This window comes from Dipodomys ordii, unplaced genomic scaffold, assembly GCF_000151885.1.
Source record: "Dipodomys ordii isolate 6190 unplaced genomic scaffold, Dord_2.0 Scaffold33, whole genome shotgun sequence".
Lineage (NCBI taxonomy): Eukaryota > Metazoa > Chordata > Mammalia > Rodentia > Heteromyidae > Dipodomys > Dipodomys ordii.
Window position 1 is genome coordinate 2,510,063 of NW_012267249.1, and position 13,361 is coordinate 2,523,423.

The 13,361-nt window shown below is 39.8% G+C and overlaps 1 protein-coding gene across 2 annotated transcripts in view; it reads left to right on the forward strand.

Annotated features, from left to right (window-relative positions):
* Nucleotides 1-8,307, forward strand: part of Rlf (rearranged L-myc fusion) — a 67,985-nt gene extending 59,678 nt beyond the window's left edge. For both annotated transcript variants that reach the window (XM_013016966.1, XM_013016967.1), the window contains 2 exons: nucleotides 603-744; nucleotides 3,237-8,307. In XM_013016966.1, coding sequence (XP_012872420.1) covers nucleotides 603-744; nucleotides 3,237-7,844 — 4,750 coding nt within the window. In that variant the 3' untranslated portion in view covers nucleotides 7,845-8,307. The remainder of the gene's footprint in view (nucleotides 1-602; nucleotides 745-3,236) is intronic.
* Nucleotides 8,308-13,361: the final 5,054 nt, after the last annotated feature.

The following is a 13,361-nucleotide window of genomic DNA, read 5'->3' on the forward strand; positions in this document are numbered from 1 at the left end:
AAAAGCCGGAAGTGGCGCTGTGGCTCAAGTGGTGGAGTGCTAGCCTTGAGCTGAAGAGCTGAGGGACAGCGCCCAGGCCCAGAGTTCAGGCCCCAGGACCGGACCCAAAAAATAAATAAATAAATAAAATAAAATATATTCCTATATAGCATCAGACCAAGAAGGGTTCCATTAGATCAGCGTATAGAAGTGTGCTACTAAAATTTTATTAGCTGAGTAGATGTTCTTGGTAGTACACTGATATCTAATGATTCTTGCCCAGTAGGTCAGTATAATTTAGTCGTTATAATTAATTGCTACTGTAATGTATAACACCTTTTAGAATAAGGTAGATCCTAAACACCATAAAGGAAATACAATTGTCTTGCTTTTATTTACCTCTAAACACAAAGAAGAAAAAAATTAGAATTTTCTGGGAGGTTTTGTAACAAAGTTACTAGTTTAAGAAGGAAGCCTTACTGATTATACATAGCTTTTCATCTAGTTCTTATTGTCACTAGTGTTGGGTAGCTTTCATTAACCAAAATATGAGATTGCTAGGAATGGAGCAGCAAATATCACTTGATTTAAATATTTTGACATAATCTTATTTTTCTTTATAGGGAACTGACTCTCTTTTGGAGTAAGCTGCAAAGAAGAATTGATGCTTCTTTAGATACGTTTTTGGAACGCTGTCGTCAGTTTGGTGTCATAGCTAAAACACAGCAGCATTTGTTTTGCTTGATTAGAGTTATACAAACTGAAGTGAGTAATTCATGCTTTCTGTGTTGATTGTACAAGACAGAAGACAAGTGAGGTGCTAAATTGTTAGGCAATTCCTCTTAGATGAGGAAAAATTTGGAGTTTAATAAAATATGGAAGTGGCCTTATCTAGCTGTTTCTTACAGACAGTTTTATTTTTGTTTTGCTTTCATCTTTGGTACTGTACTCTCCCTTCCCAATGTAACTTTCCATATTCTTTAATTTATTTGAAATATATTTAGTCTTATCCATTGAAGATAGGAAGGAGAGAGGTGGGGGAAAAATCACCAAAAACATACTTTTGTTCAAATAAGTTAGATGATAATTTGTTCCGTGTGTGTGTGTGTGTATGCTGGGTCTTGAACTCAGAGCCTGGGCACTATCATTTAGCTTTTTCACTTAAGACTAGCGCTCCACCACTTAAGCTTTTAAAAGCTCCATTTCTGGTTATTTGGAGAAAAGAGTTGCCTGCCCAGGCAACTCAGCTTTCACCTGCTGAGTAGCTAGGATTACAGATGTGAGCCTCCAGTGCCTGGCTCCTTTTTTCTTATTCCCTTTTTTTAGTAGTGTGTATGTGTTAATACTGGGACTTGAACCTGTGGTTTAGGTGTGGTCCCTTCGCTTTTTCACTCAAGGCTAGTACCCTAACACTTGAACTGCATTTCCATTTCTTTTTCTTTTTTTGATGGTGCTAGTGTTTGAATTCAGGGCTTGCTGGGCTGGTACTCTACGGCTGAGACATACCTTCAGCATATTTTTCACTCAGTACTTATAGAATAAGGTTTTGCTTCTTACTCAGACATATACCTATACTATGATTTGCCTAATTTATGTATTTTGTAGTCTTGGGATAACATATACCACCATATGTAGTGTTTGTCTTCCCTCCATGGAGATGGAATCTTGAGGATGTTTTGCCTTTGCTTGCCTGGAATCTTGACCCTCCCTGTCTCAACTTCCCATGTAGTTTAGAATAACAAGTGCATACCACAAGCCCAGCTATGGGTTGAAAATTTTTCTATCTCAGCTATGAACTGCAGTTCTCCCAGTCTCATCCTCCCAAGTAGCTAGATGTGGCTCACTGGTGCCAGTCTGATAATTTGTTTTTGTTTGTTTTTTTGTACTAGTACTGGGATTTGAATTCAGGGTTTTGTATTCTCACTTGGCTTAGCTTTTCATTCATAGTTGGTGCTCTGCTACTTGAGTCATACCTCCAGTTCCAACTTTTTTTATTTTATCGATCATGGGGCTTGAACTCTGCACTGTCCCTCAGCTCTTCAGCTCAAGGCAAGCACTCTATCACAGTACCACTTCAGTTTTCTGATGGTTAATTGGAGATAAGAGTCTTACTTTCCTTGCCCCTGCTAGCTTTGAACCATTATCCTCAGATCTGTCTCCTTAGTAGCTAGAATTATAGACATGAGCCATTGGCACCTGGCTAAGTTCCAACTTTTTGTTAGAGATAAGAGCCCCTCAGATTTGTCTTCCTTGGCTAACTCAGAACCTTCATCCTCAGACTGGAGCTTCCTAAATAGCTTCTAGCGCTTGGCTTGATTAGTGTGTGAGTGTGGGTATATGCATGTGTGCGCCTGTGTATGCATGTGCAAATACTGGGGCTTGAACTAAGGAAATAGGCCCAGTTGCTTTATTGGCTCCCTATGTCAGAAACCTAAGTTCCTTTTATCAGCGCTTCTCTTCTATCCCATATTCTACCACCTAACTATTCCAATCTTAGATAAATATTTCTATTCCATATAACAAGAAGGAACCTGTGTGGGTAAAACTACACTATGATACACTTTTTTACTTTCTGCACACATACATGTGGCCACAAAGCTCTAAGAGACACTAGGAGATATGTTCCTTATTATAGGTGATATAATTAATGAGGAAACAGGTGTTCTGAATGGGCACACTCCTGTAATCTCATCATTTGGGAGGCAGTGGTAAGATTGTAAATTCAATTCAACTAGAGCTAAATAGTGAGACCCTCTCTCTAAAACACTAATTCTAAGGAGATACAGTTTAGTGGTAGAACAGCTGCCTATCATGCATAAATCCCTAAGTTTGATCTTTAGTATGTATGTATGTATGTATGTATGTATGTATGTATGTATGGATGGATGGATGGATGGATGGATGGATGGATGGAAGGACAGACAGACAGATAGATAGATGGATCCAGTGTTGTTGTTTAACTTGTATCTAATCCAGTCTTTCATGTTTAGAGAAGTAGGATCTAAATGTAACTTACATGAAGAAAAGTTCAGTAATTCTATTTGCTTATGCTTTTTTTTTTTTTTTTTGTCTTGGTTGAAGTTGAGACAGAATCTTAACTATGTGACCTAGGCTTGCCTCAAACTTTCAATCTTGCTTTATCTTCTGGAGTGTTGGGTTGATAGGTATGCTCCAAGAAGTTTGAAGCTAAAATACCTTATTGATGGGCATTAATATAATCTCTGTATATACAAAAATTGCTTTTTTTTCCCTCACAGGCACAAGATGCTGGCCTTGGCGTATCAATTTTACTATGTGTCAGAGCTCTTCAGCTCAGATCAAGTGAAGATGAAGAAATGAAAGCATCAGTTTGTAAAACAATTTCCTGTCTTTTACCGGAAGATTTAGAAGTTAGAAGAGCCTGTCAGCTTACAGAATTCTTAATTGAACCCAGTTTGGATGGCTTTAATATGTTGGAAGAACTGTATTTGCAACCAGATCAAAAATTTGATGAAGAAAATGCACCAGTTCCAAATTCTCTCCGGTGTGAACTCTTACTAGCTTTAAAAGCCCACTGGCCTTTTGACCCTGAATTTTGGGACTGGAAAACTTTAAAACGACACTGCCACCAACTTCTAGGTCAAGAAGCCTCAGATTCTGATGATGATTTAAGTGGATTTGAAATGTCTATTAATGACACAGATGTTTTGGAGTCATTTTTCAGTGACTATGATGAAGGTAAAGAAGACAAACAATATAGAAGAAGAGATCTGACAGATCAACATAAGGAGAAAAGAGACAAAAAACCCATTGGTTCTTCAGAAAGATACCAGAGGTGGCTTCAATATAAGTTTTTCTGTTTATTGTGTAAACGGGAATGTATAGAAGCCAGAATTCTTCATCACTCTAAAATGCATATGGAAGATGGAATTTACACCTGTCCAGTTTGCATTAGAAAGTTTAAGAGAAAAGAAATATTTGTTCCTCATGTGATGGAGCATGTTAAAATGCCACCAAGCAGAAGGGACCGCTCTAGAAAGAAATTACTGTTGAAAGGTTCTCAAAAGAGTATTTGTCCCAAGAGCCCCTCTTCAACCTTGGAACAAAACCAGTCACTGAGTGAAGAAGCCAAAGGAGAGTCTCATGAATATGTCACATTCAGCAAATTAGAAGATTGCCACCTGCAAGACCGAGATTTGTACCCCTGTCCTGGTACAGACTGTTCCCGTGTGTTTAAACAATTTAAGTACTTAAGTGTGCATCTCAAAGCTGAACACCAAAATAATGATGAAAATGCCAAGCATTACTTGGATATGAAAAATAGAAGAGAGAAGTGTACTTACTGTCGGCGACATTTCATGTCTGCTTTTCATCTACGAGAACATGAACAAGTGCATTGTGGTCCCCAACCTTATATGTGTGTGTCTATAGATTGCTATGCTAGGTTTGGATCAGTGAATGAACTACTTAATCATAAACAAAAACATGATGATCTTCGTTATAAATGTGAGTTAAACGGCTGTAATATTGTTTTCAGTGATTTGGGACAGCTCTACCACCATGAAGCACAACACTTTAGGGATGCATCCTACACATGTAACTTTCTTGGCTGTAAAAAGTTCTATTATTCCAAAATTGAATACCAGAAGCACCTCTCGATGCATAATGTTGAAAATTCAGGTGGAGACATGAAGAAATCAGTGAAACTTGAGCCTGCAATAGATGAAAAGCAAGATTGTGTTGATCAGCCCCACCTACTTGACCAAATCAATAAATCACATTTACCTGAAGATCTTTTCTGTGCAGGACCAGCTGGTTCACAAGTAGATGCTACAGAAAACCTGAAAGAAAACAGTGACAGTAATTCTAGTGATCAGTTAAGTCATAGCTCTTCGGCTTCTATGAATGAAGAGTTGATTGACTCATTGGATCACTCTGAAACCATGCAAGATATATTACTATCTCATGAGAAAGTTTTTGTGTCTTCTAGTTTAAAAGAAAAATGTTCAAATATGGCAGTTTGTTTTGATGGAACAAAATTTACCTGTGGTTTTGATGGCTGTGGCTCCACATACAAAAATGCAAGAGGAATGCAGAAACATCTACGGAAGGTGCATCCATATCATTTCAAACCCAAAAAGATAAAGACAAAAGACTTCTTTCCCTGTTTGAGTAATCAAACAACTGACAAGTTTGATACAGAACCTAAGCCCTGCTCAGATACAAACAGTGACTCCCCAGATGAAGGTCTTGATCAGAATGTTCATACTAAATGTAAACGAGAACATCAGGGTTATTCTTCAGAGGCCTCTATTTGTGCTTCTAAAAGGCCATGTACTGAGGATACCATGTTGGAACTTCTGTTACGCTTGAAACATTTAAGCTTGAAAAATTCAATAGCACATGGATCTTTCTCAGGGTCATTGCAGGGGTACCCATCCAGTGGTGCTAAGTCTCTTCAGTCAGTTTCGTCTACTATCTCAGACCTTAATTTTCAAAATCAAGAAGAAAATATGCCAAGTCAGTACCTTGCACAGTTGGCAGCTAAGCCTTTTTTCTGTGAGCTTCAAGGATGCAAATACGAATTTGTAACTAGAGAAGCTTTGTTAATGCATTACCTTAAGAAGCATAATTATTCAAAAGAAAAAGTCCTCCAGTTAACCATGTTTCAGCACCGGTATTCCCCATTCCGATGTCATATTTGCCAAAGGTCATTTACACGAAAAACGCACCTTAGGATCCATTATAAAAATAAACATCAAATTGGCAGTGACAGGGCAACTCACAAACTGTTAGACAGTGAAAAATGTGATCATGAAGGGCCGTGCTCAGTAGACATATTGAAAGATGATTGTTCTGCAGAACTTGGAGGTGATCCCAGCAGTAATTCTGAGAAGGCACAGTGTCATTCTAAAAATGAATGCAGTTCAGAAACAGATTTGGAGTCATCTTGTGAAGAAACAGAAAGCAAAACATCTGATATTTCATCACCAATAGGCAGTCATAGAGAAGGAGAAGGAAGAGAGGGACGAGGTAGCAGGCGAACTGTTGCTAAAGGAAATCTGTGCTATATTTTAAATAAATACCATAAACCATTCCATTGCATCCATAAAACTTGCAACTCCTCATTCACCAATCTAAAAGGCTTGATTCGCCATTATAGAACTGTACATCAGTATAACAAAGAACAGTTATGTTTAGAGAAGGACAAAGCAAGAACCAAAAGGGAACTTGTAAAATGTAAAAAGATATTTGCTTGCAAATATAAAGAATGTAATAAACGCTTCCTGTGTTCCAAAGCTCTTGCTAAACACTGTAGTGACTCTCATAACCTAGATCATATGGAAGAGCCTAAAATACTTTCTGAAGCTGAGTCTACAGCAAGGTTTTCATGTAACCAGCCTCAGTGCCCTGCTGTTTTTTATACCTTCAGCAAGTTGAAACACCACCTGATGGAACAACATAATATTGAAGGAGAAATACATTCAGATTATGAAATCCATTGTGATCTTAATGGCTGTGGCCAGATCTTCACCCATCGCAGTAATTACTCACAACATGTTTATTACCGGCATAAGGACTATTACGATGATCTATTCAGAAGCCAGAAAGTAGCAAATGAAAGGCTACTAAGGAGTGAAAAGGTATATCAAACAGCTCACACTCAGATGCATGAACATCAGACTACAAGGAGGTCACTTAATGCTAAAACTAAAAAATGTGGCTTAATCAAGGAAAAGAAAGCTCCAATTACTTTCAAAACAAGAGCAGAAGCTCTCCATATGTGTGTAGAGCACTCTCAGCACACGCAGTACCCCTGCATGGTTCAGGGATGCTTATCTGTGGTGAAATTGGAGAGCAGCATAGTGAGGCATTACAAACGTACCCATCAGATGAGTAGTAACTATTTAGAGCAACAGATGGAAAACCTTGTTGTTTGTGTTAAGTATGGTACAAAAATTAAGGAGGAGCCTCTTTCTGAAGCAGAGCCCTGTATAAAGAAAGAAGAAAATACAAGCTGTGAATTGGAGCACACAAAGCATGGCCATTCCCCTGGTAGCAGTAATGCAGCTCTCCAGAACACTGATTCTTGCCATCCAGGTGAAAGGAATGGAGCTCAGAAAGAGTGTACAGAAAATCCAGTATTTGATGCAGACAAACTGCTCTACCGGGGAACTTTAAAATGTAACCATAGTTCAGAAACCACTTCTTTGGAACAATGTAATATAGTTCAGCCTCTACCCTGTAAAATAGAAAATTCCATACCAAATCCCAGTGGGACTGAAAGTGGGACTTACTTCACAAGTTTCCAGCTGCCTTTGCCAAGGATCAAAGAAGAACCTGGGCAGCATAGTTCGATTCAAGAAAACACTGTAAAAAATTTAACCCATGTCCCAAAAGAGAATTTTAGGAAGCCTTCACAATCTAGGTCATTTGATTTGAAGACTTATAAACCTATGGGATTTGAATCTTCATTTCTGAAATTTATTCAGGAAAGTGAAGAAAAAGAAGATGATTCTGATGATTGGGAGACTTCAGAGCACTTAACATTGAGTGATTCTTCACAGCCCAGTAATGACTTAGTAGGGAGTATTGTGGCAAATGACCCTGAAGTTGACATACCTCATTCTTCCAGTGACTCTGCAATTCATGAGAACCTGACTGCAATCCCACCTTTAATAGTAGCTGAAACAGCAACAGTTCCTTCCTTAGAAAACCTGAGGGTTGTGTTGGACAAAGCATTAACAGACTGTGGAGAGCTTGCCTTAAAACAGCTTCATTATCTTCGGCCAGTGGTTGTCCTTGAAAGATCTAAGTTTTCTGCACCAATTTTAGACTTGTTTCCAACAAAAAAGACAGATGAGCTTTGTGTAGGGAGTTCCTAAATAACAGTTTTGCTTTAGAAACAGACTTGCTCCAACACTGGGGACAATTGCCAACATGAACAAAGGCTGAGAACCAGCCACACTTGTTTAGGTAGAATAGGCTGTGTATTTACATGAATGTATAATATCTATGTCAGCAGTATTGGCTGAGTCCATTAGCTCTCCAGTTGGTTTATTGATTGGGTTTTTTTTTTGTTTGTTTATTAAAAAGAAAATGGAACTGTATTCTTGTTTGGTGCTAATTAATACATCAAAATATACTGGGGCTTCCTTTTTCAAATAAGTGTGCATGATTGTATATGGAACAGATACTAAGGTCCCAGGGTGGGAGGGCTAGGGAAAGGGATAAAGAGTTCTTACTTGACTTGAATGTGCACCTGGGGGTGCTTTGTGTAATATATTGTACACTACAGCATCTTATATTTTTTGAGTTGAGTTTCAATAAATGACAATTTTTCACCCATTTTATGTTTAATCAAAAGGAGTTTTCATACTACATGTAAACTGGAATTGCATGTGTATTTTCTGGAGTGTGTTCACACTTTACTCCAGTAATTTTTATGTTAACAAGCCATTCAGATCAAAGGTCTTGAAATTTTGTGTGTGTGGGGGGGGATTCTAAAACTGAATTTTTAGCCCTATTGTTCAAGAGAGCTCCTAGAGAGAAGGTAATACAGAAGTTGGTCTGTTAGACAGGAAGAGGATATGCCAAACAACATGAAGGGCAGAGCAGACTCAGGCATGTTTTCAGGAAACTACAAATAATTTGACAGGGATGAGACTTACACAGAGAAACAGGAGCCCATGAGCATATGAAAACTAATGAATTTGGGCTTAAGTCTATAAGCAACTGAGAACCTTTGATTGTTAAGCATACTAACACTCAACTTAGATGACTCGAAATGTCTAGTATGAATTGTCTAGAATGAATCTAAAAATGAAATAGGGAATAAGACTATTGAAGTAGTTGAGGCATTGTTGGTAAGGTTGTGCTGAGAGTTTTGGCAGAAGGGAGTGAGATGAAACCCAGATATATAAGGAGACGAGCTGGGCATTGGTGGTTTATGCCTGTAATCCTAGCTAGTCAAGAGGCTGAGATCTGAGGATCAAGGTTCAAAGCCAGCCCAGGCAGGAAAGGCCATGAAACTTTTTATCTCCAATAAACCAGAAGTGGCACTGTAGCTCAAGTGGTAGAGTGCTCACCTTGAGCTTGGGGAGCTGAGGGACAAAGCTCAGGCCCAGAGTTAAAATCCCATGGCCCACCCTCCCATGTATCCTCCAGCCCTGCCCCCCCCAAAAAAAAGACAGAAAAGAGGAGTAGGTATTTGGGAAGTTCTAAAGCTAAGGTGAGGTTGGTCTTTGTGTTATGTTTCAGGGATATCTATGATACCTATAGTGGCAGGAGTAAGAATATGTAGTAAGCCCACCTTGCTGGTTTATTACACATGGTTTTGACCAAGTGTGGTCAAATAATTTTTGGGGGAGGTTCGGTCGTGGGGCCTGAACTCTGGGCCTGGGCGCTGTCCCTCAGCTCTTCAGCTCAAGGCTAGTCCTCTACCACTTGAGCCACAGGGCCCCTTCTGGCTTTTTTCTTTTTGCTTATGTGGTGCTGAGGAATTGAACCCAGGACTTCATGCATGCAAGGCAAGCACTCTACCACTGAACCACCTTCCCAGCCCCTCAAATAATTTTTTTAATCAAAAGAAATTTTGTACTTGCTTGCCAATGACATGCCCTTTTTTACAGAAGTTTGCCTTGCTGAGATTTTTTTTTTTTTGGCCAGTCCTGGGGCTTGGATTCAGGGCCTGGTCACTGTCCCTGAGCTTTTGCTCAAAGCTAGTACTCTACCACTTGAGCCATAGTGCCACTTACAGCTTTTTCTGTTTATATGGTCCTGAGGAATTGAAGCCAGGGCTTCATGCATGCTAGGCAAACACTATATCACTAAGCCACATACCCAACCCAGATTACAAAATAAGTTTAATTCCCACTTGGGCAGTATGCAGTTTATGTGAAGAAATTATGTGTGATCTGATCTTCCCCTACTTTATAAGTTTGTGAGAATATTCTTCCCACAAAGTTGATAGTGCCTAAACAAAAATTAATATGCATATTTTTTTTCTTTTTTCTTTACTGAGATTTGAACTCAGGGCTTGTACTTGGAGTGCTCTCTTGGCCTGCTCAGCTTGCTCCCACTGGTACTTCATCACTTAAGTCATGCCTCCAGTCTAGCTTTTTACTGGTTATTTTGAAGATTAAACCTCACGAACTTTTCTTTTTTTCTTTTTTTTGGATCCGGTCGTGGGCCTGCACTCTGGGCCTGGGCGCTATCCCTCAGCTCTTCAGCTCAAGGCTAGCACTCTACCACTTGAGCCACAGCACCACTTCCGGCTTTTTTTTCCTGCTTATGTGGTGCTGAGGAATCGAACCCAGGGCCTCAGGCATGCAAGGCAAGCGCTCTACCACTGAGCCACCTTCCCAGCCTCACGAACTTTTCTATCCAGGCTGGCTTCAAAATTTGGTCCTCTGGATCTCAGCCTTCTGAGTAGCTAGCATTATAGGCATGAGCCACTGGTGTCCAGCTGTGTGCTTATTAAATGATAAATTTTTAGAAATTACTAAATTTTGAAAAATTTGTACTTTTTCAAAGGTGGTATGATGCTACTGGAGGTGAGGCAGCTTTATGGGAAAAATTAAACTTCCGAAGTGCCATACTAAACTCAATATCCTGAACTCTATCCTGGTTTTGGTTTTTGTGCTGGTACTGGGACTTATACTCTGGTTTAAGACACACCTCTACTTCCAGCTCTGTTGTGTTGGAGATCAGAATCTTTTAGATACATATGCTTGGGTTGATTTCAAACCAGGATCCTTAGATACCAGCCTTCTGCATAACTAGGGTTATATATAGGCTTGATGTCCGTGCACCTGACATTCATGGTTTTTCCTCAACAGTAGTCTCACAACGATGTACCTGCAGATGTGAAGGCTCTACTGTCTTTGTGGGGAAGGGTCTGTAGTTTTGAGATAGGGTTTCAATATGTTACCTAGACTGGCCTCCAACGTTTGATTCTCTTACCACAACTTGTTTATTCTTACTGGGAAAGTCAAACTTGCTTACTTTGTATAACTCGGAAAATTGTTGCTCTGTTTCCCACCACAAAGTAAACTAATGCGCCCTGACATATAGCCTGTAGTGTTGATCAAGATCTAGAAAGCCTACTCTGTTCTGTCATGCTTGTTCTGTACCTGCAGGCATGACACTGTATTTGGAGGTTTGAACCCCTTTAAGGAAGGTAACCAGGCGAGGCAAGAAACAAACTTGCTAAGGGGGCTGATGGTATAGCTCAGTGCGGGAGCATTTGCTTAACATGCATGAGGCCCTTTGTTCAATCCTCAGCACCAGCAAAACAAGCTTACAAATATTTGGCAGATGTAGTTCAGGGGGAAAAGTCCCAAGAAAGTTATCTAAAGCCAAATATTTACTAAGCACCTACCATCTGCTAGCCTGTGGATGATGAGTGTTGAAAGCCTTGTTAAGTTTCCCCAAGAATCTAGTAGCAAAGACACATTAAACAGAACAGTACAGATAAGTAAAAGTTATGCCCCAAATGCTCTGATGATTAAAGACAAGGATCAACAAAAGCAGAATGAATGCTTCTGTGAGAAAATGTTTAAACTGAAATCTGGAGTATCAGAAGGAGCCAGGTTTAAAAAAAAAAAAAAAAAGGAAATTGTATCGTGCAAAAGGTTTGTGGTACAACATCATGCATTGATAACTTTGACCAGACTGGTATAGCTGGAGTTGGAGGAATCAATAGAGGGAAAGGAGAAAAGAATGAGAAGATAAAGAGGGACCATGTACTTAGTGTCCTGTAACTGTGTTCTAAATTAAGACTTTGAGCTGGGCACTGGTGGCCCAAGCCTATAATCCTAGCTACTCAGGAAACAGATCTGAGGATCGGAGTGCAGAGCCAGCCTAGGCAGGAAAGTCCATGAGACTTGGATTAACCACCAGAAACCAGAAGTGGAGCTGTGGCTCAAAGTGGTAGAGCCACTAGCCTTGAGCACAAAATCTTAGGGTCAGTGTCCAGGCCCTGAAGCCCAAAAACAATCAGAAAAAGATTTTGTTTAAAAGGCAATGAAGAACCTGTTGTAGACTTCAAAGTTGGGGTTGTCAGTAAATCCTCATGATAGGGGGATTTCTTGGTGGAAGTGACTTGGGTGGGTGATACCACTAAAGGTGGGCTGAAATTCCTGTGTAGACAGTAGTGATAGATTCCTTATTGAAAATGTTTGGGTATGCAAAAAAATCAAAAACTTTTTTACTGGATTATTTTTGAAGCACCTTGTGCTTTTAGATTTATAATATGTATTTGGTGGGAACTGCCACTAAAAAAAATGGTGGTGTTCATGTGTCTTTGTGGCACGTGTTGTTTTGAAATAGGTTTCATTGTATAGCCCAAGTTGGACTCAAAAATCATAAACCTCCTTACCTGGGTTAACAGGTATGCTAGCATAGTTCTTTTACACAAAATGCCAAATTTTATTACAGCTATAGAAGAAGAGCCATCTAAAGAATGAACAGTTTTACCTCATTACAATGGCTCACATATCTATAATCCCATCTACTTAGAAGGCAGAAATAGGAGGATCAGGGTAGAAACCAGCTTAAGCAGAAATTAAGCAGGGCCCTATCTGAAAGAACAATGGAGGCATGATGTTATGCATCTTTAATCCTGGCTATCCAGCAGGTTTAGATAGGATGGTCCATGTGCAAGCTGTGTGTAAAAATCTGGTATCTTAATCTGAAGAATAAGGATTGGGGATATGTCTGAAGTACAGCATGAGGCTCTGGGTTCAAACTCCAGTATTGAAGGATAAAAGAGAACATTTTTGCTTTACAGAAGTAGATGTCAAGCCCAAGTAGTAGCACACTAGCCTTGAGTGAAAAAGCCAAGCAAGAACGTAGGCCGAGTTCAAATCCCAGTGCAGCATAACATACATCGTACATACACATATTTGGATTCACCTGTAATATTTAACTGCCTAGTATATGCCAAACAGTAGGAGTACATAGGATGATAGATGGCCTTGGTTCTTGTCTTCCTTGAGTTTACAATAGAAAAGACAATGTTAACCCCAAAACTACATAAATAAGATTAGGTGCCAGTGGCTCACACCTGTAATCTTAGCTACTCAGGAGGCAGAGATCTGAAGATTGCATTTCAAAGCCAGCCTGGGCACGAAAGTCTGTGACACTTTTCTTTTTTGGTGGTGGTGTTAGTCATGGGGCTTGAACTCAGGACCTGGGTGCTTTCACTGAGCTTTTCCCACTCAAGGCTGTGCTCTTCCACTTTGAGCCACAGCACCACTTTTGCTTTTCTGGTGATTATTTGGAGATAAGAGTTTCACAGGCGGGGCTGGGAAGGTGGCTCAGTGGTAGAGCGCTTGCCTTGCATGCATGAGGCCCTGGGTTCGATTCCTCAGCACCACATAAGCAAAAAGAAAAAAGCC